General features: G+C 43.1%; 2 protein-coding genes across 2 annotated transcripts in view; one reads left to right on the forward strand and one right to left on the reverse strand.

Annotated features, from left to right (window-relative positions):
• Window positions 1–4,039: 4,039 nt before the first annotated feature.
• si:ch211-251b21.1 (uncharacterized protein LOC571720 homolog) overlaps window positions 4,040–25,763 on the forward strand; it is a 30,434-nt gene continuing 8,710 nt past the window's right edge. The window contains exons 1-4 of the mRNA XM_047376755.1: window positions 4,040–4,209; window positions 4,324–4,396; window positions 16,412–16,443; window positions 23,077–23,256. Of these exons, the coding sequence (XP_047232711.1) occupies window positions 4,336–4,396; window positions 16,412–16,443; window positions 23,077–23,256 (273 nt within the window). The 5' untranslated portion in view covers window positions 4,040–4,209; window positions 4,324–4,335. The remainder of the gene's footprint in view (window positions 4,210–4,323; window positions 4,397–16,411; window positions 16,444–23,076; window positions 23,257–25,763) is intronic.
• Window positions 24,339–25,758, reverse strand: LOC124875012. The gene is made up of 2 exons (XM_047376768.1): window positions 24,956–25,758; window positions 24,339–24,881 (listed from the first exon to the last, which is right to left on the reverse strand). The coding sequence occupies exons 1-2, from the start codon at window positions 25,140–25,142 to the stop codon at window positions 24,460–24,462; spliced, it is 609 nt and encodes a 202-aa protein (XP_047232724.1). The 5' UTR covers window positions 25,143–25,758; the 3' UTR covers window positions 24,339–24,459.

A 25,763-nucleotide genomic window follows, 5' to 3' on the forward strand; every position in this document is an offset into this window, starting at 1 on the left:
ATCAAGGCACCTCAGTGGAAAGTCTGTGGGAAGGAAAAAGTGTGGCAGAAAACGCTGCACAACGAGAAGAGGTGACTGGACCCTGAGGAAGATTGTGGAGAAGGGCCGATTCCAGACCTTTGATGACCTGCGGAAGCAGTGGACTGAGTCTGGAGTAGAAACATCCAGAGCCACCGTGCACAAGCGTGTGCAGGAAATGGGCTACAGGTGCCGCATTCCCCAGGTCAAGCCACTTTTGAACCAGAAACAGCGGCAGAAGCGCCTAACCTGGGCTACAGAGAAGCAGCACTGGACTGTTGCTCAGTGGTCCAAAGTACTTTTTTTGGATGAAAGCAAATTCTGCATGTCATTCGGAAATCAAGGTGCCAGAGTCTGGAGGAAGACTGGGGAGAAGGAAATGCCAAAATGCCAGACGTCCAGTGTCAAGTACCCACAGTCAGTGATGGTCTGGGGTGCCGTGTCAGCTGCTGGTGTTGGTCCACTGTGTTTTATCAAGGGCAGGGTCAATGCAGCTAGCTATCAGGAGATTTTGGAGCACTTCATGCTTCCATCAGCTGAAAAGCTTTATGGAGATGAAGATTTCATTTTTCAGCACGACCTGGCACCTGCTCACAGTGCCAAAACCACTGGTAAATGGTTTACTGACCATGGTATCACTGTGCTCAATTGGCCTGCCAACTCTCCTGACCTGAACCCCATAGAGAATCTGTGGGATATTGTGAAGAGAACGTTGAGAGACTCAAGAACCAACACTCTGGATGAGCTAAAGGCCGCTATCGAAGCATCCTGGGCCTCCATAAGACCTCAGCAGTGCCACAGGCTGATTGCCTCCATGCCACGCCGCATTGAAGCAGTCATTTCTGCAAAAGGATTCCCGACCAAGTATTGAGTGCATAACTGTACATGATTATTTGAAGGTTGATGTTTTTTGTATTAAAAACACCCTAACCCTAACACTTTTATTGGTCGGATGAAATATGCTAATTTTGTGAGATAGGAATTTTGGGTTTTCATGAGCTGTATGCCAAAATCATCTGTATTAAGACAATAAAAGACCTGAAATATTTCAGTTAGTGTGCAATGAATCTAAAATATATGAATGTTAAATTTTCATCCTGACATTATGGAAAATAATGAACTTTATCACAATATGCTAATATTTTGAGAAGGACCAGTATACCCCACTCCATGTTTTCAGACAGGTTGTAAAGAAATTATTTACTCTCCTGGTTTGGCAGGAATCACCAGGCACTAGTGAAATTTAATTCAGCTTTCCAAAAATGTAACTTAAAGTTAATTCATAATTTCCAAAAAAAGGATTTATTTTCAAGTTCCGACCAGGTTGGTCTCCACAGCTTTTTACCCTGAAATAAAATCATTTGGAAACTGCATTTTGTATATATTCAGGTTATCTTTGTCTAATTCTAAAAGTTGTTTGATAATCTGAAACAAAGTGTGACAAAAACAAAAGCAACTCACAACCATTACCAGTATAATTGTATGACAAACAAATGGTTCACTCAATTAATTTAGAATTGAATGAAAGCAAGACTCTGTTTAAAGTTGCCATGTATGCCCTATGAGAGGGGAAGGCTTCAGGGTCTTGGATGTTTCTGTATGGCTACCCAGCTAACATTAGGCACATATTGTTTTTGTACATGATCTCACCCAGCTGCCGTAAAATAGGGTTTAGATTATGGAATATTGAGGGCTTTCAGAAAGTTAAAGACTTGTGTATGGACAGAGTGTTGCGTACCTTCAATCAAATATGTAAAAATATTAAATTCCCCAAAAACACTTATTTACTTTTGAGGAGCTACCTGTCATCTAAATCCAGACAGGTTAATCCTATCCCACCATTAAAGGAAATAGGAGAAATTTGATGGGAAAACTGCTTTCCAAATTCAATGATATACACTGCTCAGAAAAAATAAACCAAGATTTTGTAATCACAGTACAATAGCTATTATGGTGAGCCAGTTGCGTGAATCTTTTTGACCAAACCATTAGAAACAGACTTCATGAGGATGACTTGAGGGCCAAACGTCCTCCAGTAGGCCCTGTGCTCACTGCCCAGGACCGTGGAGCATTTACCAGAGAACAGGAATTCGCCACTAGTGCCCTTTTCACAGATGAGAGTAGGTTCACTTTGAGCTCATGTGACAGACATGACAGGGTCTGAAGAAGCTGCAGTGAACGTTATGCTGCCTGCAACATTGTTCAGAATGGTCCGTTTGGTGGTGGGTCAGTATTGGTCTGGGGAAGCATATCCATGGAGGGACACACAGACCTATACAGGATGAACTCCTTAGACCCATTGTTAGACTATTTGCTGGTGCTGTGGGTTCTGGGTTCCTCCTGGTGCATGATAATGCCTGACCTCGTGGTGAGAGGATGAAGAAACTGATACCATTGACTGGCCTCCACACTTCCCTGACCTAAATCAGAAAGAACATCTCTGAGACATCATCTTGCACCTCAGACTGGCCAGGAGCTCGGTGATGTCAGGATCTGGGAGGAGGTACCACAGGAAGCATCCTTCATCTCATAAGGAGCATGTCCTGACATCGTCAGGAAGGCATACAAACACGTGGGGGCCATACAAACTACTGAGGACCGTTTTGACAAAAGTTTGTACACCTCTGGAACCAAATCTAAAATTGGAAAGTAGCTGTCATTTATTAAAAGTAGAATTGTCTCTACTTTTAATAATGCATTTTATTGGTATTTAGTGCAGGTTTTGTGTGTGCATGTGTGTACCTGAATGACTATTGATTGTTTTGTGACCTGTATGGGCTTGTGGTCCAATCATTACACTGTATTGTTTTTGTAAACACTGAATAAGAAGGCAGATAAAAATAATGGAGAAAAAAAAGGATTCATGAAGAAATCTGTAACAAATAGTCGGGGCACTGTTCAACTTACAGTATCACTTTCCAGGAAAAGCTTTGATCTGAACCTGAAATTCTGATAAACTTTCAAAACCTCTCTCTCCAGAGCCTTTGAATCCTGACATTCTGGAGTCCGCTTAGCCCCTCCATGCTTTCTCAGGACACTGGTTTATCACTCAGAGCTTCATCCATTGTTCAGTTGGTGGTTTCAAAAGCTGATGGCCACCTCTAGTGCGCTGTTAGACACTGTCAGTCCTCCTTCAGATCTGTAAGACTTTGTGAAGCACGACATGCTTGTTTTAGAGCCACAGACTCTGCTCCTGCCAGCACACAAGCACAAAAGATGGCTTCATTAGGATTCCAGGAAAATCACCAAGCCCCTCTTAAAGCCGTATTTATCTGGACAATTTGGCATGTCTTAACCTCTCAAATGAAACCTCAAGGCCCTGTCTAGCACTTCAAGCCTGACAGAATGCTTTTGTCTCACAGAGTGAATGGATTTCTCCTTTAATACTGAAGTCTCTTTCTGTTCTCAGAGGCTCTATGCAAATAAATCAGTTTGTAAGCATAAGCTGTTAGACAGATTTGGTAGCTTCTAAAATTAGGACTTTACCCAGATAATGCAACAAACTGTTAGATTGGGGGTTAGGAAATTGGAAAAAAGCTAAAACTATCTGGCTGTAATTTAGCACACTGGCTTGAAGGTTTGACATGGCTAAAACAAGCTGTTCTTGTGATTTCTATTCAGTTGAAATTTATGTTCAGGGGCCCCTCTTTGTTTAGTTTTGGAGGGTTCCAAAATCTCTTCCTCTGAGACTCTGGGATCTCGATCCATCTGCGGGTTTTTGCTCCGCCAGGAAAATGAAACCCCTCATTACCCACTCCCTCCAGGAGTAGAAAGCTCCTGAAGTGTTGCCTCCAATTCCCTCCTCCTAATTTTGGAGGCTGCGTTATGTAACCCTGCAAGCTCACATCTGGTGACTACTAAAATGTCTGAAATCTCAGAACTAATAATACCCTAAATGTCTGCAGTACTGCATAACACACCAACACTGTGAGCAGGTGTAAAATTAGTTGAGGAATAATTATCTGAAAGAACAGGACCATGGTACAGAGTCTGCCTGCAGTAATGTAATCTGATCCCTATTAGACTTTGTTTTTCAGCGATCGTGGGTCAGATCTCCTCCCTTTTTGTGGCCCCATATAAAAACTCACACTGAATACTGCTGCGCCCAGTTCTTTCTATACGCCTAAGACAGGACCTGTAATTTTCTTTCATACAGAAGTCAAGATTTTATTCCTCACTGGCAGAACTTAGGTAAGAGACCTCCTGTAAACGGTCTTTAACCACCAAAATGTTTTTCTGATTATTGGAGAATATTGTTTTCATTAATGATTGTGAAAACCATAGTCACCATCATATTCTTTCCAGCTCCGCAGGAACATGAGAGTCTTTTTGGCTTTGGTTTGTGTGACAGTCCTGACTGCATGGATCCACAATGCAGGTGAGGAAAACTCCACTTCTCTCACCAGATATGGGGAAAAAGCTGGTTGTCTTTGAGAGGAGCTCACTGTTCTGTTAATCCCTATTCTTCCAACAGGAGCTCAGTGTTGGAAGAATAGGGATTAATTAATATCTCTTAGGTCATGATTAATAGTTTTCCTTCTGAACATAAAGTTATAGAACTGCATGTTAAGGTATCAGAGAGCAATATGGATGAATTAAAATCCAGTTGATAATTTGTGTGAAAGCTTCATCTGTTTATCAGGACTAAACACCATGCCTTTCATTGCAACTCTAAGTGTTAAAGGTTTACAGCTGAAATAAAACAGGCTGCAAAAAACTCATGTTTAAAATCTGGGTGGTAGTGACTATTTACATTTACTTCAGTAACATTTTGGAAAAAATGCACTTCGAAAAGTCAAACATTTTACTTTTACAAGAGCAATGTTATGTTGAAGTAACTCTTACTTGAATACAATTTTTGCTTGATCCATCCACCTCTAGTTACTTCACTGAATGAACGTTTTGAGACGCACAGTTGATGTTAAAGTGAGACTTCTTGTATGTACACAGGCTTCACTGCTCTAATGTTATTTATTCTCTATTGGCTGAGGGTGCTGAGCCATCAGGTCAAGTGAATATATATATACACATTTATCGATTGATCAATCGATGTGTATATATGTATATAGATATGTATATATGTGTATATGTATATATGTATATAGATATGTATATATGTGCGTATGTATGTGTGTGTATATATATAACTAAATTAGAATAAGTTGACTCGTTTGTCAGATAAAAAGTCCTTCTCTAAAAGCCCACATTTCTGCATTAAAAATGTTTTTTTATTGGTCTGATGTAATATTCTGATCTTTAATTTTGTTTTCATTAGCTTTAAGTGAAAAATCATAATTTACTAGAAATATAGGTTTTAAAACATCAGTCTTTATGCAATTACTCTATAAAATGTATTTTACTTAGTGAATCAAGTTACTGAATTAACTTAAAGCTGCAAGCAGCATCGAAGGCCCTCGCAGCTCTGCGCAACTTGGCCTGTGCAGCGACCGTGGGAGCCTGGCATCGCCAACTGCACGCCACTGACAAGGCCGCCGCTCGATTCCACACGGCGCCACTAAATGGCACTGTGAGCAACATGTGATATGACCTTTGGTCATGCAGAGTTCTGGTCTGGCGAGAAGCATTCAAAATTTGGGCAAAGTCCAACCTTCCAGATGGAAGCTGCACTCACTTGTTTGTTAGTGGGTGGGGCTAAAATGATGTCATCAATTGACTGTGCCAACATGTTCAGCATTGATCCATGATGATGCATACCACATTTGAAGTGGATCCGATGATGTATGAGGGAGACAGAGAACTTGAAATGTCCTAGGGTCGCTGTTGATCCAAATTCCAATGAATCCAATAGAGCTGTTTGGGGGCTGACAAAGATCAACCGTATTTATTTTGGAGTGAATCAGATCATGCATGTGGAATTTAGAGCCAAACGTATGGCCGTGGCGTGACCTCAGCCACACCTTGCAGCCAAACCAGTTAGTACTGGAGACTGTCTTAGAGCATCATGTTATCTGTCACTTGGGACAGTTTCACATTGATTAGGTAAAGGACACCAAATATGGACCATCAAAAGGAAAACATGACACTTCCTGTTCTCTTTGATGATGTCAGCTTCTGATCAGATAATATTGTTCAGGGCCAAAGGCAGATCAATCTCAGAAGGTTTCAGGTCTCTGTGACTTTCCTTGTAGGAGCTATATCAATTTCGTGTTTCATGGCGAGAAGTCATATTTTGAGGCTTGGCCACGCCCACACGCTTTCATGTATCAAAAAGCTTTTGATAACTTTTGATCCCCCGTGCCTTAAGAGTATACTGAGTGATTTTCAAGTCTCTAAGTCAAAAGCTGTAGGAGGACTTCGCTAAGATATGCAGGCTAGAAAGTATCAAATTGGGGTCAAAATTGCAAATTCTATCCAAAATGTCCGACTTCCTGTGGGGTTTAGACCAATGCTCTAAGATACTTTCTTGTAGGTCTTGACAGGTTACATATGTGTACAAAATGTTACAATCCTCGGTCAAAGCATGGCTTCGGGCTGATTTTTTAAGAATTCTGTAGGGGACGCTGTGGAAAAATTAGGCCACGCCCACCAAATATCTAATCAGATCTCCTTTGGGGACTGGACTAGGATCAATCATATTGAATTTGGTGCAGATCACATGATCTATGTGGAAATTAGAGCCAAACATATGGCCATGGCGTGACGTCAAACTTCGCTGCGCAACCACGGCAACGCCCTTTTATGAAAAGTCCCACTAGTTATCAGTCACCTGACAAGGTTTGAAGCAGATTGAGTGTAGACAGCCAGATAGCGATGATGTCAACATATGACCCCATAGGATCCTCAAGAACTCAACGGTCCTCCTTCATGCCAACTTTGGTGTGATTTGGCAATTCTTTGGGAAAGTTATTCCTTTCTTTTCACTTTGGGTGCAAACGCCATTTTCATGCCCCAGCCACGCCCCCTAAACATGGCCAAAAACTCACGATTTTGATAACTTTTAAGCCCCCATGCATTAACTGCATATTGACCAAATATGAAGCCTATAGCTCCAAATCCCTAGCAGGAGTTTGTTAGAGTTCGAGGTGAAAAACGGCCAAAAATTTGCCTTTAATCCAAAATGGCCGACTTCCTGTGCGTTTTAGGGCATAACCCCAAGAGACTTTTTTTCTTGGTTTTAGGAGCTCTACCAGTGTGCCAAATTTCAGATCTCTACGATTTACGGTTTGGCCAATCACACGTTTGGGGAGGTGGCTGAGAGGTTTGGTCACTCCCACTGACGACGACATTAAAAAACAAAAATTTCACGCGGGGAACAATTTTGGGTAAAATCCTGTGCATCTCGTGCCTGCTCAGGCCTAATTACTTTTTAATAATATCGTAATTTATTGAATATGACTGTGTGTGTATATATATATATTTATTTTGTGGGTCGCGGGAGAGCTGGTGCCTATCTCCGGCAGTCTATGAGCGAGAGGCAGGGTACACCCTGGACAGGTCGCCAGTCCATCGCAGGGCAACACACAAACAACCATGCACACACTCATTCATACACCTAAGGGTAATTTAGAGTTACCAATTAACCTGTGGGAGGAAGCCAGAGTACCCGGGGAGAACCCACGCATGCACGGGGAGAACATGCAAACTCCATGCAGAAAGACCCCAGGCCAGGAATTGAACCCAGGACCTTCTTGCTGCATGGCAACAGTGCTACCAACTGCGCCACCGTGCATCCCTATATATATATATATATATATATATATTTAGGAAGCAACACTGATTGACAATCAATTTCACATTCTGTTGAGCAAATGGAATAGACAAAAGGGGGAAATCTTTGGCGATTAGCAAAACACACTCAATAAAGGAGTGGTTCTGCAGGTGGGGGCCACAAACCACTTCTCTGTACCTATGCTTTCTGGCTGATGTTTTGGTCGCTTTTGAATGTTGGTGGTGCTTTCACATTCGTGGTAGCATGACTCTACAACCCACACAAGTGGCTCAGGTAGTGCAGCTCATCCAGGATGGCACATCAATGCGAGCTGTGGCAAGAAGGTTTGCTGTGTCTGTCAGCGTAGTGTCCAGAGCCTGGAGGCGCTACCAGGAGACAGCCCAGTACACCAGGAGATGTGGAGGAGGCCGTAGGAGGGCAACAACCCAGCAGCCGGACCGCTACCTCCGCCTTTGTGCAAGGAGGAACAGGAGGAGCACTGCCAGAGACCAGCAAAATAACCTCCAGCAGGCTACAAAATGTGCATGTGTCTGCACAAACGGTTATAAACCGACTCCATGAGGATGGTATGAGGGCCCGACGTCCACAAATGGGGGTTGTGCTCACAACCCATCACTGTGCAGGACGCTTGGCATTTGCCAGAGAACACCATGATTGGCAAATTACCCACCTACCTTAGCTGATCTCTTTTTCTATACATAGTACTGTTCTTTCTTATTCCACCACCCAGGCTACAGTCACGAGCCTCCAGACAGTGATTAAGCTGATCCCATGGGTTTTCTGTAGTATTCAGGTCTGGAGAAAGTGCAAGTCACTGTATTTCAGGTACCCCCGTCTCCAGCAGACACTCCCTAATGATGCAACCTCAATGAGCTGGAGCATTGTCGTCCATGAAGATGAAATTAGGCCTGTGTTGCTCACGTTGGATTACAAAGACTGGTTTAATGATGTTATTCAGGTAATATGGGCTTGTCACCATACCATTCGTGCAGATAAGTTCTGTATTGACTAGATATACCTGCCCACACTGTAATACCAACACCACCAAAGGCTCGTCTGGTGACAACAGTGGCTGATGCATAGCGCTCTCCCTGACGTCTTCAACATCGTTGGCGGCCATCATTTCTGCTCAGCGTGAATCGACTATCATTAGACAACAGCACTGAGGGCCACTGGTCCCTCATCCAGAGTAAATTCTCCCTGGCCCATGCAAGACGATGATACCTGTAGCTGGTGGTGTGATCAGGTATCCTTGCAGATAGTCTAGCAAGCTGACTACGCTGTTGTAAACAGATGTGACACTTGGGTGTCTCTCACCTCCCTTAATTGTACCTGGAGTTGAGGGGTATTCTTCATCTGGTTCTGCAGATCAACGTTCACGATGAAGCGGTCATCAGCATGGGATGTGGTCGAAGGACATCTATTTGTATGCCTTTGTATGACTCTTCCAGTCTCTCTATATCTCTTTGGCAACCCTCTGTTTGAAGCTTTGCAATGGTGAGGTTCTGTTGATCAATTGTTAGGAGTAATCTTAGTCTTATGATTTTCAAATGTGAACAGCATGATTAGGAGGACTATTTAAATACCAATTCTGATTAAACCAGGAAAAGTACTGGTTGTTTCATGGATCAAACACCTGTTGTGAATTTTGCCATTAAGGTCCTTGTTAGAGTACTGAAACATTCAACATTTGGACATGTGCATTCAAAAGTTCATAGGAGGTCACTTTAAGTTCACCTGGCTGTGATCCAGACAGACTGTATCTCTCATTGAGAGTTATTTTTTAGGAAATTTTGCTTTAGGACTAGTATACTTAATTAATTTGAATTGGATGGTAAGGTGGCAGGTCCCCTGGGCTGCCACCCTACCGTAGTGGAGGGGTTTCAATGTCCAAATGATCCCAGGAGCTATGTTGTCAGGGGATTTATGCCCCTGGTAGGGTCACCCAAGGCAAACAGGTCCTAGGTGAGGGATCAGACAAAGCGCAGCCAAGAGAGCACTTATGATGATTGCCATAAATGGACACAGTGTTCCCTCGCCCAGACGTGGGTTCCCAGGCTGCCACTCTGGAGCCAGGCCTGGAGGTCGGGCACACTGGTGAGCGCCTGGTGGCAGGGCTTTCACCCATGGAGCCCGACCGGGCACAGCCTGAAGAGGAAATGTGTGTCCCCCTTTCAATGGGCTCAACACCCGTGGGAGGGGCCAAAAGGGTCGCATGCAATATTTTATGGTTGACGGCCGAAAACGGAGACCTTGGCAGTCTAATTCTCAGCTGCAGAAGCTGGCTCTTGGGACGTGGAATGTCGCCTCTCTGGTGGAAAAGGAGCCTGAGTGTGGGAGGTAGAGAGGTTCTGGCTAGAAATAGTCTGGCTCACCTCGATGCACGGCTCTGGCTATTGTCTCCTTGAGAGGGGTTGGACAATCTTCCACTCTGGAGTTGCCCCTGGTGAGAGGCGCTGAGATGGGGGGGGCAACAAGCAAACCCACCACAGCTCGGAGCCTGTACTTCTGGGTTCACCCTAGTGAACAAGAGGGAAGCCTCCCTCCACCTATCGGTGGGGGGACGGGTTCTGACTGTTTTTTGTGCTTATGCACTAAGAAGCAGTTCAGACTACTCACCCTTTTTGGAGTACTTGGAGGGAGTGTTGGAGAGCACCCGTCTGGGGGACTCCTTTGTTCTTCTGGGGACTTCAAAGCTCACGGCAATGACAGTGAGACCTGGAGGGGTATGGTTGGGAGGAATGGCCCTCCCATTTTGAACCTGAGTGGTGTTTTGTTATTGCACTTCTGTGCTCATCATGGATTGTCCATAACTACCACCATGTTCAAGCATTAGGGTGTCCATATGTGCTCTTGGCACCAGGACACCGTAGGCTGCAGTTCGATGATCAACTTTGTTGTCGTGTCACCTGATCTGCGGCCGCATGTCTTGGACACTCGGGTGAAGAGGGGAGCGGAGCTTACCACTGACCACTACCTGGTGGTGAGCTGGCTCCGATGGTGGGGGAAGACCTGGCAGACACAAACAAATCTTGCGGGTCTGCTGGGAATGCCTGGCGGAGGCTCGCGTGAGGCAGAGCTTCAACTCCCACCTCTAGAAGAGCTTCAAACATGTTCCGGGGGAGGTGAGGGACATTGAGCCCAAGTGGGCCATTTTCCGCGCCTCCATTGCTGAGGAGGCTTGTCGGAGCTGTGGTCGCAGGGTTGTTGGTGCCTGTCGTGGCGGCAAACCTCGAACCCACTGGTGGACACCGGCAGTGACGGATGCTGTCAGGCTGAAAAATGAGTCCTATTGGGTCTATTTGGCCTGTGGGAAGCAGCTGATGGGTACCAGCAATCCAAGCAGCATGCAGCTCGGGTGTTAGCTCAGGCAAAACATTGTGCTTGGGAGGAGTTCAGAGAGGCCATAGAAAATGACTTCCATACGGCTTTGAGGTGATTCTGGTCCACCATCCGGTGTCTTGGGGAGGGGAGAGGTACACCACCAACACTGTTTAAAGTGGGGAGGGTGGGCTGTTGACCTCAACTCGGGACATTGTGGGTTGGTTGGTGGAGTACTTCGAAGACCTCCTCAACCCCACTGGCACGTCTTCCACTGAGGAAGCGGAGCCTGGGGACCTTGGGGTGGGCTCTCCAACCTCTGGTGCTGAGGTCACCGAGGTGATTAAAAAGCTCCTCGGTGGTAAGGCCCCGGGGGTGTATGAGATTTGCCTGGGGTTCCTTAGGGATGATGTAGGGTTGTGCTGGCTAACACGACTCTGCAGCATCGCAGCATAGGGGCAGTTCCACTGGATTGGCAGACCGGGGTGGTGGTCTGTTCAAAATTCAAAAACTGTGTTCCAACTATAGGGGAGCCATACTCTTAAGCCTCCCTGGTAAGGTATTTTCGGGGTTTCCGGAGAGGAGGGTCCGTCGGACAGCCGAACCTTGGATTCAGGAAGAGCAGTGTGGTTTTCATTCTGGCCGTGGATCACTGGACCAGCTCTATACCCTCAGCAGGGTCCTGGAGGGTGCATGGGAGTTCGCCCAACCACTCTGTGCTTCGTGGACTTGAAGAAGGTGTTCAAGCATGTCCCTTGGCTAATCATGTGGGGGGCACTCTGGGAGTATGGGGTACCAGGCCCTTTGATACGAACTGTTAGGTCCCTGTACAACCGGTGTCAGAGCTCGGTCCGCATTGCCGGCAGTAAGTCGTACTCGTTTCCAGTGAGGGTTGGACTCCGCCAAGGTTGCCCTTTGTCACCAATTCTGTTCATAACTTTTATGGACAGAATTTCTAGGTGCAGCCAAGGTGTTGAGGGGATCTATTTTGGTGGCCTTAGGATTGCGTCTCTGCTTTTTGCGGATAAGTGTGAAGCGGCCGGGATGAGAATCAGTGCCTGCAAGTCCAAGGCCACGATCTTGAGCCGGAAAAGGGTAGAGTGCCTTCTCCGGGTCTCCAGCGGGAGGTCCTGCCATAAGTGGAGGAGTTCAAGTATCTTGGGGTCTTGTTCATGAATGAGGGCAAAATGGAGTGGGAGATCGATAGACAGATTGGTGCTGCGTCAGCAGTGCTGAGGGCAATGTACTGGTCTGTCATGGTGAAGAGAGAGCTGAGTCAAAAAGCAAAGCTCTCAATTTATTGGTCGATCTATGTTCCTACCCTCATCTATGGTCATGAGCTTTGGGTCATGACCAAAAGAACGAGATCACGGATACAAGCGGCCGAAATGAGTTTCCTTCGAAGGGTGTCTAGGCTCTCCCTTAGAGATAGAGTGAGAAGCTTGGTCATCCGGGGGGGACTCAGAGTAGAGCCGCTGCTTCTCCAAGTCGAGAGGAGCCAACTGAAGTGGCTCAGGCATCTGATTAGGATGACTCCTGGATGTCTCCATGGTGAGGTGCTCCGGGCACGTCCCACCGGGAGGAGGCCCAGAGGAAGACCCAGGACACGCTAGAGGGACTATGTTTCTTGGCTGGCCTGGGAACAACTTGGGATTCCCCCGGACGAGCTAGCCCAAGTGGCTGGAGTGAGGGAAGTCTGGGTCTCTCTGCCTAGGCTGCTGCCCCCGTAACCCAACCCCGGATAAGTAGAAGACAATGGATGGATGGATGTTGAGCAGATATTTAACCCTCTACTTTCAGTTTACTCAATTTAATTTAGTTTTATTTTAGATTGCATTGAGGCAGTGACTTGCTGCATTCACTCCTCCTGGATGAGCATGTAGCAACAGTGGATAGTCGCTGGCATTGACTTTGCTGCAATACCTCATACTGAGCATTCATGTAGCAACAGTGGAGAGGAAAAACTCTCTTTTAACAGGAAAAAACCTCCAGCAGAACCAGGCCCAGTTTGAGTGGCCATCTTCCACGACCGACTGGGGGTTTGCGAGAATAAAGCGGAGACAGAAAAAGAATACAGAAGCACTGATCCAGGAGTACTTTCTATGGGAAGGCAAAGTAAAATGTTAATGTATGTAGCTCCTTTAGTGGCTCCATCTAGGAAGAAAAAACAGATAAAACTCTGAGCGACATTTCAAGTTTAGAGTATGAGAGAGAGCACATACAGTTGGTCACAGTAAAAGCTCCATCAGTGGCTATGTCTTGGAGAAAAATAGCTTTAAACACTAAAGACAGGGCCAAGTGGAGGATTGATAGAAGGTGAGCATTTGGAGAGGAGTATGAGACAAGGTTATTACTGTTAAAGAAAACTAACGAAATAGCGACAACTAGAAGTGAAAAACATTTTCGTTAACTAAAATAAAAATAAAAATGAGACATTGCAAAAAAAAAAAAAAACTAACTGAAACTGTAATGAGTGTTCACAAAACTAAAATTAACAGAATTTATAATGTGCTTAGTTTTCGTTTGTGTGTCTCATGCACAAGTCAAGTCTAGGGTTGTTGATGTTTTTTTCTTGCAGTGCCGCATTACGCCAGCAGATGGCGGGTACGTAGGTCAAGTCATCTGAGCGGTCCCTCGACACAAAGTGTCATGTCAGCAAAACTTGGGATAAAGCGCCAGAGTCTAAATCGGGATTACTTTGAATATGACTGTGTTTTAGATAAAACCTTTTAGTGTAGGGTGACCAGACGTCCCCGATTTAGACGACCTGTCCCCGGCTAAAGCTGTCCCCAGAAATGTCCCAGAGTTTAGCGTTTTGTGAATGAGAAATATTGTGTGTAGACTTACTACGGTAGCCGGGGGTAGAAAGCGCGAGTGAGCATGTTGCGCACAACAACTGCTGTTATGGTAGCTGGTTGCGCTGCTGTTAACGTTACATACAAAGTAGAAGAAGAAGAGCTGAGTGCACCACCTTGGACTGAGCTGATCCTGGTGATGATGAAGGTTTGTTTTGTGGCAGGAAACTTTACTAGTGTTGTCAACATTCAAAAAATGGTGAAAAAAACAAAAACCAAAACAAATGGCTTGGATGTGTTTTGTTTTACTAAAGGTGATGAAAAAAATGCTAATAAAACAAGTTTTTAAGAACGAACAGAACAGCAAATAGGAAGACAAGAGCACATCTCCCTGATTTGGGAAATTGGAACTACAGTGTCAACAAGGATTCGTCCAAAGTAAGATGTTTTAGAATTGATTGGTGACCTTTAGTTTATTTTTCTTGAATTAGTTATTAGTTGTTTTGCTAATTTATTATAGTGATTTGTGAACTCAGGCTGAGGGGTGTTTTCCACTCAGTTTGGACATATGAAAGTTACTGAAAGGAGTCAGTAACAGGGAAAGTGAATGAGGCAAGAACTGCATGAACTAAGAATGATGAGAAGGGAGAGAGAATCACCTGGTTAAATGTGCATTTCTTCTGTTGTATGAGCCTCTAGCGCCAAGTAAAAATAGTTGTTTTTTTCTTTTTGCTAAATATGACCATTTTGGTATTTCATTAACTGAGGAAAATAGTAAAATAATCAGAGAAAAGTTAATATTTAAAGGATTATCCTAGTTTCTAAAAATAACAACTACTAAAGGGTATCTAAAAACAAAAATCCTATTTTATTTGTTAAATAGTAATTTTTCAGTATGTCATACGCTCTAATGTTTTTGGAGAGGATTGTGATTATATTATGTCTCTTTTAGAATAGTGAATGTCTAGAAGAGGAGAGAGGAGGAAAATAGAAAGACTGATAGAAGAGTAAAGCTAAGAGCAATAAATAATTTGGTTGGGATTGGGTGTAACATACAAGTTGAAGGTTTAGATGAAGCTAATATTTCTGATAACTCAGGAAACTCCACAGGATCAAAACATTCCAAACACAGGTCAGGTTCTACAGTTACTTCCAGTGTTGTCTCACTTGCTGAGGATGAAGTAATCATCTTTGGGAGTATGCAAATGATTTTGTTTTTGATAGAATCAATTTTATTCTATTAGTTTATCTCCTCATAACAGGTTGCAAATATTTCACACCTGTTAATTTGTCTAATAATAAACGTATGATTTTCATTGATCCTTTACTAGACTGAATTTAGACAGTTTTACATTATTGCTAATTTAGTTAATGTTACTGTATTGAAGTACTTTATAATTAAAACAGTTGCATTCTAAACAATGTGTGCAGAATTGTAGAACCTTAAAAAGTTTCATCAAAAAGAAAATTTCCCTTAATATCCTTAATTTATTTGTACTGAAGCTGCCCCCTCCATACAATAAAAGCCTAACCTTTAATTAAACTCTGGCAAATGTTATTGCCCATCTTTCTGTTTGTGTTTGTTCCCTGGGATTTTTCTTACTGAGCCAATGAGATCATTTCCTACTGAAGTCTGGTTTCTGCACACTTGATGCCTCCTTCTTTGCCAACATGCTCTGGCTGACCTATGAGAAAGGGTCACACTCCCAAATCAATCTCGGCATTTTCCCCACTGGCCATACCAAACTGCTGGAGTCCTATTAAAGCACAGAGTGGGCACTATCCACTGTGGCAGAATCCCATTTCTCACCAGTGGAGGGGCTGCTGTCGTGCTGTGGTACAGAAAGCACTGTGATGAATCAATTAACCCTAGGTGGAGGGGGTCAGCTACAGGCAGGACCGGATGTGACTGGCATCTCCACACATTTTAAGTTCTGCCATCCTCTCTGGAGGAGGCTGACAGTGTGTTATGTGCTTTATATGATCCAGCTAGTCCAACTTGTATTACTGCAGCAGCTCTGAAAAGCATGCTCCCCTGGCACCTCCGCTCCCTTTTCTGCCTGACTCTGGCTGTACATGTTAGGTCCTGCCAGACATGCTTTAATGCCATTGGTCTGTTATGGCAATATGAAAACAACTGAGAGTGTCATGAGCAACAAAAGAAGATGGCGTGGTGGGGGGCACCCCATACCCTGCTCTGATTACACAGTACACCGAGTGTGCTCAACAAGGACAGATCCACATTTGATCCCCTCAAAAGAGCCTAGCTGAATCCTTCCCTATACCTTACAACCCCCTTTTAGCATAGAGACACCTCCTGAAGTCTCCTGCAAAACAAGCTACAACAACATCATCATATTCCTGCAAGGGCTGTTTGTGTATTTCACCGCAGTGGCTTTGAGAAAGACAAATGAAGGGGGCTTACAACATCAATGTGCTTCATTAGCTTTGTCGAAACTGCTACCCATCAGCCAAAGAAGTGCCATCATGTAAATTCTCTCATTTTCGGCAGATATTTATGCACAATTATGTTAACATGTCTCGTTAGCACAATTCTAACTTATTTCTTATGTCTCTTTCATTCCAGATGCCAGTGAATTATCCATCACCACTATAAAGGTATCCTGTCTTTGCACCTTTAGTTGGAAGTATAAAGGTTATTCATTTAAACCCAGGACTTGATTCTGTCGACAATGACATAATTGCCTGGAATAATTTTGTTTTCTTTTAAGAAAAATCTTAAGAGTGTTTGAGTACTTTTTTAAAATTCAGAGCATAAAGTAATGGGCCAAAATTCCACTGTTTTGAGAAGCTTTTGTAAATATATGCATAATATTTCACCCACTAATACACCTTGAAAGTAACTTCTACCAAATATGGAAGAAATGTATGGAAGCTTCTGAGATGAAAAAGACCTCTAATTATTCTGTCATTTAGCAAACAGAAATAATTTTGGTAATCCTAACTGACCTTAAAAAGATGAAGGATTCTGATTTCATATCAGACACTGAAAAACAGTTAGGGCTTTTTGATACAGTGTACATAAATATCTGGTTTACACTGTAGAATTATCAACCTGACTAATGAAAGTTAATTCATTCATTCCTTCATTCATTCAGCGATAGGGTTGTGGGCCCAGCAGGTTCAGGAAAGACACAGAGAGATCCCACTCCCTGACCAAACTCTTTAGCTCATTCTGGGGGATCCCAAAGCATTCCCAGGACAAAAGGCATATATTTTCCCTCCAGCATAATTTGGGTTTGCCTCTGGCTCTGTTCCCAATGGGATTTGCCTGGAAGAGCTCCAAAGGGAGGCACCTAGGAGGCATTCTGATCCTATGCCCAAACTGTCTCAACTGACTCCTTTCGCTGAGGAGAAGCAGCAGCTTTACTCTTGAGTCCCCTTCGGAAGATGGAGCTTCTTACCGTATCTCCAAAGCAGAGCCCCGGCATCTTACGGGAAAAAGCTTATTTCAGCCTCTTGTGTTCAAGATGTTGTTTTTTCATAGCTCTTGACAATAGGTGAGAGTTGGAATGTAGACTGGAAAATCAAAAACTATCTTTCTGCTTTCACAACAACACACCAGAATAATGCCAGTATTACTTCAATCTGGACGGAGCCTCCTTTCTAACACCGTACATTAAGCTTTTCCAGAGAGGCTCATAGGTGGGAAAAATTACAAATTGTACAAGATGTAGTCTGTAGAGCATTCAGCACTAATCCTTCTGGTAGCATCTCAGTGTTGCTAAATGTACCCTGTTAATGTAGAAAAGGCTTCTTACTTTGAGTAAAAACACACTTTGTTTCTATTTTTTAACTATAAAAAGCAAGTGGCCAAACAAAATTCATGAACGCTCTTCTGGAGGGGTTGTCATGACAATGTTGTGTTGTCTGCTATGCTAATAACGCGTATAAACAGGGAATTTAGAATGTTTAAGTTGCAATTCAGGAAAAAAAAAAATCAACTAGAACATCTCACCAAGCCTAAACTCCACTTTAGAATGTCTGAGGTTCCTCACCAACCCTGACCTCAAAGTTTGAAATTGCTGCCTTTCAAAAAATAAAAACACTGAGACGTAGTTCCAATAAAACTCTCTTTTTATACGTACTTCTATCAATTTGTATTTCATTAAGTCAGTCACCCCCTTACTGGACAAACACTATAGCCATTATATTGAAACTGTGCTTGAATGCATCCAACTTTGTTTTTTCCTACCACCTAGTGCTGTGTTTCATTGATCTCAGATTTTGGAACTTGTCTGGTGAAACATAATGTGATTTAGTAATTGACCAGGGTAACTGGTAACTTGTAAATAAAGCAAAAACAAAAGATAGTTTTTTTTCTGTTTAAGTTTCAATTTAAAAAACCCAACTAGACCCTTAAAGGGAACATATGATGCAAAATCCACTTTTTCAGCCCTTAAATACATTTTGTTGTGTAATTGGAGTCTGTAGGAGTGCAGAAAACTTGAATTTAGTCTCTCCAGGTGCTGCGTAAATATCTATTTTCTGTTTAGTCATATTTTTCACTTGTCTATTATGGTTTTCCAATGCTGTTTTCATGGACTTCCAGCTGATCAATTTTGCATACCTGCCGTTTTTATTTCTCGCTGCGATTTTGTAGTCCAACCTCATGTATGCAGACACTGCAAGTGATTAAGTCTACAGTGCCTTGCGAAAGTACTCGGCCCCCTTGAACCTTTCGACCTCTTGCCCACATTTCAGGCTTCAAACATAAAGATATAATATTCAAATATTTTGTGAAGAATCAACAACAAGTGGGACACAATCGTGAAGTGGAATGAAATTTATTGGATGTGTCAAACGTTTTTAACAAATAAATAACTGAAAAGTGGGGCGTGCAGTATTATTCGCCCCCTTGCATTAATACTTTGTAGCGCCACCCTCTGCTGCAATTACAGCTGCAAGTCGCTTGGGGTATGTCTCTATCAGTTTTGCACATCGAGAGACTGAAATTCTTGCCCATTCTTCCTTGCAAAAGAGCTGGAGCTCAGTGAGGTTGGATGGAGAGCATTCGTGAACAGCAGTCTTCAGCTCTTTCCACAGATTCTCGATTGGATTCAGGTCTGGACTTTGACTTGGCCATTCCAACACCTGGATACGTTTATTTGTGAACCATTCCATTGTAGATTTGGCTTTATGTTTTGGATCATTGTCTTGTTGGAAGATAAATCTCCGTCCCAGTCTCAGGTCTCTTGCAGACTCCAACAGGTTTTCTTCCAGAATGGTCCTGTATTTGGCCCCATCCATCTTCCCATCAATTTTGACCATCTTCTCTGTCCCTGCTGATGAAAAGCAGGCCCAAACCATGATGCTGCCACCACCATGTTTGACAGTGGGGATGGTGTGTTCAGGGTGATGAGCTGTGTTGTTTTTACGCCAAACATATCGTTTTGCATTGTGGCCAAACAGTTCGATTTTGGTTTCATCTGACCAGAGCACCTTCTTCCACATGTTTGGTGTGTCTCCCAGGTGGCTTGTGGCAAACTTTAAACAAGACTTTTTATGGATATCTTTGAGAAATGGCTTTCTTCTTGCCAGTCTTCCATAAAGGCCAGATTTGTGCAGTGTACGACTGATTGTTGTCCTATGGACAGACTCTCCCACCTCAGCTGTAGATCTCTGCAGTTCATCCGGAGTGATCATGGGCCTCTTGGCTGCATCTCTGATCAGTCTTCTCCTTGTTTGAGATGAAAGTTTAGAGGGACGGCCGGGTCTTGGTAGATTTGCAATGGTCTGATACTCCTTCCATTTCAATATGATTGCTTGCACAGTGCTCCTTGGGATGTTTAAAGAATGGGAAATCTTTTTGTATCCAAATCCGGCTTCAAACTTCTCTACAACAGTATCTCGGACCTGCCTGGTGTGTTTCTTGGTCTTCATGATACTCTCTGTGCTTTGAACAGAACCCTGAGACTATCACAGAGCAGGTGCATTTATACGGAGACTTGATTACACACAGGTGGATTCTATTTATCATCATCATTCAGAGATCCTCACTGAACTTCTGGAGTGAGTTTGCTGCACTGAAAGTAAAGGGGCCGAATAATATTACACGCCCCACTTTTCAGTTTGTTATTTGTTAAAAAGGTTTGACACATCCGATAAATTTCATTCCACACCACGATTGTGTCCCACTTGTTGTTGATTCTTCACAAAAAATTAGAATTTTATATCTTTATGTTTGAAGCCTGAAATGTGGCAAGAGGTTGACCAGTTCAAGGGGGCCAAGTACTTTCGCAAGGCACTGTAAATGTTTAGTTGTTGGGTGTTTTAACCCACACAATTCATTACACCATCCCCTAACATCAGAACCTCTTCAAAGAGTCTGGTTAAATTACATTTCTAATGGAAATGTTCCCACATCAGTGGGGGAATTCCTATTTCCCCCACTTTAAGGATGAATGCCTCAGCAACCTCCACCAGTATCAAGAAGGATTTGCTGGAAGACTTAATCTGATTAATAATTAATAATAATAATAATAATAATAATGGGGTCAGTTCCTTCTGTCTATGGAAACAACGGACGGAGCAAAGCAGTAAGCTACAAATAACGCTAAACAGTTTTGTATTGTTTTGACATTTTTGCCTTGTTTCTGTGCTGCTAAATAATTGTATATCTGTTATCAAACTACAAACATGGCCGAACGAATTAAAATGGAAGGCTCTTTGACCTCGAGGGGCGGGGTGTGAAGCGTCTGATCAGTAAAAGAGACGGCACCTAAACGAGTAGGTCTCAGATGCGGTAAAAGAAGGGGCTGTGGAGCTACAATAATAAGAAATTCAGAACAAAAAGTCCCACTTTATATAGACATCAACTGAATAATGTAAGGGTGAAAAGGAAAGATTTAAAAGCATGATATGTTCCATTTAAGTTAGAATTCTGACTTGGAAAGTTAGCAGTTTTTCGTCTGCCCAGATCTTAAAATTTAAAATGGCTGTCTCAAACATAAATGTATATCAAGGTATATGAAGGACTTTTTTAAACTTTGTATCTCATTTACTATGTAGTGACACATGTATGATTTAACTCCTATTAGTAAACCTGGTGCTGCAGTTTCAAAATGCTGACCCGGTTATCTGCTTGTTTTGCAAAAATTAAACATTTAAAACCTAATCTCTAAACAACTCAAGTCCCAAATTATGCTTCCTTTTACTTGAAAGTGGATTAAGATAATTTGGCATTCCCAGATCCGAGTTTTTTCCTTCGAGGTAAATTGAATGCAGCAAGAAAGTTCTTCCTTAGTCTGAATTGGACCGTTTATTCCTGCTCATGTGCACTTGGAAATCCTAAACCTGTTTGAATAGAACACAAACATAGAAAGTGGTGAAGGTTCAGATGGACACCATGTATAAAAAGTTTGTATACATTAATTGAATACTTCTAATAAAAGGGTGGTTGTCATAGCATCTCAGCCAGTCAAGTGGACAGTTTAATATACTGCAACAATATATACAGGTCCTTCTCAAAATATTAGCATATTGTGATAAAGTTAATTATTTTCCATAATGTCATGATGAAAATTTAACATTCATATATTTTCGATTCATTGCACACTAACTGAAATATTTCAGGTCTTTTATTGTCTTAATACGGATGATTTTGGCATACAGCTCATGAAAACCCAAAATTCCTATCTCACAAAATTAGCATATCTTTAAAAGGGTCTCTAAACGAGCTATGAACCTAATCATCTGAATCAACGAGTTAACTCTAAACACCTGCAAAAGATTCCTGAGGCCTTTAAAACTCCCAGCCTGGTTCATCACTCAAAACCCCAATCATGGGTAAGACTGCCGACCTGACTGCTGTCCAGAAGGCCACTATTGACACCCTCAAGCAAGAGGGTAAGACACAGAAATAAATTTCTGAACGAATAGGCTGTTCCCTGAGTGCTGTATCAAGGCACCTCAGCGGGAAGTCTGTGGGAAGGAAAAAGTTTGGCAGAAAACGCTGCACAACGGGAAGAGGTGACTGGACCCTGAGGAAGATTGTGGAGAAGGGCCGATTCCAGACCTTGGGGGACCTGCGGAAGCAGTGGACTGAGTCTGGAGTAGAAACATCCAGAGCCACCGTGCACAGGCGTGTGCAGGAAATGGGCTACAGGTGCAGCATTCCCCAGATCAAGCCACTTTTGAACCAGAAACTGCGGCAGAAGCGCCTGACCTGGGCTACAGAGAAGCAGCATTGGACTGTTGCTCAGTGGTCCAAAGTACTTTTTTCGGATGAAAGCAAATTCTGCATGTCATTCGGAAATCAAGGTGCCAGAGTCTGGAGGAAGACTGGGGAGAAGGAAATGCCAAAATGCCAGAAGTCCAGTGTCACGTACCCACAGTCAGTGATGGTCTGGGGTGCTGTGTCAGCTGCTGGTGTTGGTCCACTGTGTTTTATCAAGGGCAGGGTCAATGCAGCTAGCTATCAGGAGATTTTGGAGCACTTCATGCTTCCATCTGCTGAAAAGCTTTATGGAGATGAAGATTTCATTTTTCAGCACGACCTGGCACCTGCTCACAGTGCCAAAACCACTGGTAAATGGTTTACTGACCATGGTATCACTGTGCTCAATTGGCCTGCCAACTCTCCTGACCTGAACCCCATAGAGAATCTGTGGGATATTGTGAAGAGAACGTTGAGAGACTCAAGAACCAACACTCTGGATGAGCTAAAGGCCGCTATCGAAGCATCCTGGGCCTCCATAAGACCTCAGCAGTGCCACAGGCTGATTGCCTCCATGCCACGCCGCATTGAAGCAGTCATTTCTGCAAAAGGATTCCCGACCAAGTATTGAGTGCATAACTGTACATGATTATTTGAAGGTTGACGTTTTTTGTATTAAAAACACTTTTCTTTTATTGGTCGGATGAAATATGCTAATTTTGTGAGATAGGAATTTTGGGTTTTCATGAGCTGTATGCCACAATCATCCGTATTAAGGCAATAAAAGACCTGAAATATTTCAGTTAGTGTGCAATGAATCTAAAATATATGAATGTTAAATTTTCATCATGACATTATGGAAAATAATGAACTTTATCACAATATGCTAATATTTTGAGAAGGACCTGTATTAAGATAAAGCTGTTTTTGGCCTGTTTGCAAAAAAAGAACAAAAACTAATTATTAAATATATTTTATATGTATTTTTTCTAACTTTTTGTTCATTACTATAGCACTGTATTACCCATGCTCCCACTTAGAGCCATTCTAGACAAGTTGTTCTGTTTTCCCAGGAAGAACCGTACACTATGAGCAGGGGCTCCCAGTTTGAGGGCTACTGCATTGACCTGATCTCAGAGCTTTCCAAGAAGCTGGGCTTTAAGTATACCATCCACCTGGTGAAGGATAACCGATATGGAGCCATGGATTCCAGTGGGAACTGGAATGGTATGATTGGGGAGATAATCAGAGGGGTAAGTTAATGATACACCATCAATGTAAAAGTCAGTATACACTGAACGAAATATCGGGAATGTTTTTTCTTTGCTCTTTTTCCTTTTTTTCTGAAAATCCTGGGAATCCAGGAGTGATGGGTGATACCTTTAGTAATAGAATATTTACCTCAATAAATTGACAATAGATAAAAAAACATTTTTAAACCTTGATTAAAACAAATGGATTTAGTGATACAAGTTTAAATATATACAGTACACAACCAGTCAAAAGGTTGGACTCAGTTTGGTAGCATGTAACGATGGGATCAGTTTAAATGCTTTGATTTCTTTGTGTCTCTCTCTCGCTGCCAACTGGATGGAAGTCAGTTTCTTTGGAATTCAGGTTGTAAAAGCCAGTATTTATCCAGGTGACTGGTCCAATAAAATTGATCAGTTTATTTAAAAACACTTGTAAAAGTTTAATAGAACAATCTGATATTTCTGGGTTTGTCATAGTGTTAATGGCCGACTTGACCCACCTGCAGAAAAACACAACTAAACAGAGAAGCGTTTAGTAAGAAGTTTTATTTGCAGAACCAGGTACTGGAAACCGAGGATGCTGAGCGACTGCAAGAGAAAAGCGAACGCAGGTAAGACACCAACAAAGAAACCTTAACAATGTGCTCTATGTGAGAGCTTACGTCCGGTTGAGTTAGGTCCGCCAGGGAGAGAGGTTATGATTCTGGAGGGGCTGTGAGCAACACTGCAACGTTGGAGCAAGGTAGTCCTGAGAGGGCCGGAGTGCAGAGCGTGCTGGACTGGACAAGCTTAATCTGAGATACATGAAACACAGGATGGACCCAGAAACTAGGGGGCAAACGTAGACGTACCGATGAAGGGTTAACCACAGAATCTATCACCAGGTGGAACCAGGTAATGAGCCGGGACCGAACAGCGCTGGGTATGTACCCCGCTAAAGTTAAAAAAAATCTATGGAAAAATCAGTAAGTGGTCGGTTGTGCTGCTTAAGCGTGCATAACCTATGAGCCACCTCAGTCTGACCCATCTCTAAATCGAATATGGATGTGAAGTCCTTTAAGAATTCATCATAAGTGCAGCCAAAATGACTATAATTAGTGAATCTTGCCTCCGCCCATCGGAGTGCCCTACCAGATAGTAAACCCAGAATATAAGATACCTTTGCATCATCATGGGGAAATGACTGAGGGGAACGGTTAAACACTAGAGAGCACTGCAACAAAAACCCATGACAACCTCCCACCTCTCCGGGCAGGGGGAAGTGACGTCTTGGCCACGTGGAAGTCGCTGCGCTACTGGAGGCTCCGCAGCAGCCCCCGGTGGTGCTGTGGCTCTAACACTCAGGGTGTGCTGCATGAGTGCCGTCATCTCTCCCAGCTGTTGACCAACCTGTCGCTGCTGTTCTAGGATCGAACGGAGGGTTGAGTCATGGGCCTGGATTGTTTGGCCGGGTTCCGAAACGGTTCTCCGTAGTTTTTCTGCTGGGTCCGGCTGGCCTGAGTGTTCTGTCATAGTGTTAATGGCCGACTTGACCCACATGCAGAAAAACACAACTAAACAGAGAAGCGTTTGGTAAGAAGTTTTATTTGCAGAACCAGGTACTGGAAACCGAGGATGCTGAGCGACTGCAAGAGAAAAGCGAACGCAGGTAAGACACCACCAAAGAAACCTTTACAATGTGCTCTATGTGAGAGCTTACGTCCGGTTGAGTTAGGTCCGCCAGGGAGAGAGGTTATGATCCTGGAGGGGCTGTGAGCAACACTGCAACGTTGGAGCAAGGTAGTCCTGAGAGGTTCGGAGGAGGGTGGACAGGGTTCGCCTGGAGCTATGAAGCAAACGTCTGATCCGGCAGCCAGTGGGTAGAAGAGCGAGAATGCAGAATCCATAAACTGCTAGAAGTCTTCCAGAGATCTCTTAGGAACTAGGCTTTGGTATCCTGAGACAGATAAGACCATTAGTCAAGGGAATAAACAGAGTCTTCACAGAAGATCAAAAACTTCACAAAATCATGAAATTGGCCAGGCTGAATACCACGAGGAGGCAAAACACTCAGGCGTCAAAGTACTGGCTCGCCTCCTTCTTATAGTCCTCCAGCTGATGACACTCATGCGATACACCTGACCACCCAGAACTCAGCTCCTAACGCCCCTACTGGTGGAAAAGGGTTAGTAGCAGGCAAAAATAACCAGGATCTGACAGTTTGGAAAAAGCTCATTGTCTCTGACAGAAACAAATTTTAATGTTTTACTTCTACTTTGAACATTTTGGTTTTTTCCTGTGTTTTATTGATGAATATTTGTTTATCTTGACATTTTATTGAACAAGTGATTTGCTCTCTAATTGGACACGTTTTTAAACATTTTATCTCATTGTAATTAGTTAATAAACAATAACCCATGTCAACTAGAATATTACACATATAACATGGTAAATTGTAAAATATTGCACGCGAAGACCTGGCGAGCTTCATCTTCCATGGTATGCTTTCTGAGCTGGTCTGGATGTGA

The sequence above is a fragment of the Girardinichthys multiradiatus genome, chromosome 1, assembly GCF_021462225.1.
Source record: "Girardinichthys multiradiatus isolate DD_20200921_A chromosome 1, DD_fGirMul_XY1, whole genome shotgun sequence".
NCBI classification, from domain to species: domain Eukaryota; kingdom Metazoa; phylum Chordata; class Actinopteri; order Cyprinodontiformes; family Goodeidae; genus Girardinichthys; species Girardinichthys multiradiatus.

Excerpts from the sequence above, each read along its gene's own strand:
- LOC124875012 (XM_047376768.1), bottom strand. The coding sequence starts at position 25,142 with ATGGATTCTGCATTCTCGCTCTTCTACCCACTGGCTGCCGGATCAGAC. Across the intron at positions 24,882-24,955 it reads CGGACCTAACTCAACCGGAC|TCGCTCAGCATCCTCGGTTT; the intron begins GTAAGCTCTCAC and ends TTTCTCTTGCAG.